The sequence below is a fragment of the Gekko japonicus genome, unplaced genomic scaffold (genome assembly GCF_001447785.1).
Source record: "Gekko japonicus isolate JY-2015 unplaced genomic scaffold, Gekko_japonicus_V1.1 scaffold1375, whole genome shotgun sequence".
Taxonomy (NCBI): domain Eukaryota; kingdom Metazoa; phylum Chordata; class Lepidosauria; order Squamata; family Gekkonidae; genus Gekko; species Gekko japonicus.
The window spans coordinates 488,515-488,846 of NW_015168087.1; the positions used below are offsets into that span (position 1 = coordinate 488,515).

The 332-nt window shown below is 61.1% G+C and overlaps 1 protein-coding gene across 1 annotated transcript in view; it reads right to left on the reverse strand.

Moving 5' to 3' along the window:
- The window catches only part of RASL11B (RAS-like family 11 member B), a gene marked incomplete at its 5' end in the record, with an annotated part of 6,112 nt that extends 5,851 nt beyond the window's left edge, over nt 1-261 (reverse strand). The window contains one exon of the mRNA XM_015414720.1: nt 196-261. Coding sequence (XP_015270206.1) covers nt 196-261 — 66 coding nt within the window. The remainder of the gene's footprint in view (nt 1-195) is intronic.
- Nucleotides 262-332: the final 71 nt, after the last annotated feature.

The following is a 332-nucleotide window of genomic DNA, read 5'->3' on the forward strand; positions in this document are numbered from 1 at the left end:
GGCTCTTTCATGGTGGGGAGGGGGAGCCGGGTGGGTGGGTCCCGTCCGGGTCCCGTCCCCCGCCCCCTTTGCGAGCGGTTGCAGAGAGTCCGGCTTCAGTGAGACCGGGTCTCTCTCTCTCACTCGTTCCCCCGCTGTGCCCGCGGACAAAGACGAGTCGAGGCGTTTCTGCGCGCCTGAAAAAGGCTGGGTCACGTTTGGGTTCGGAGTCCCGGTTTGCCGAAGAGAGCAGACCCAGATTGGGGGAAAGCGCAGTAGCACCTTTTAAGGCGAACAGACTTGATAGTAGCACAAGCTTTCAAGAAACACACCTCTCTTCGTCGGCTCAGGTG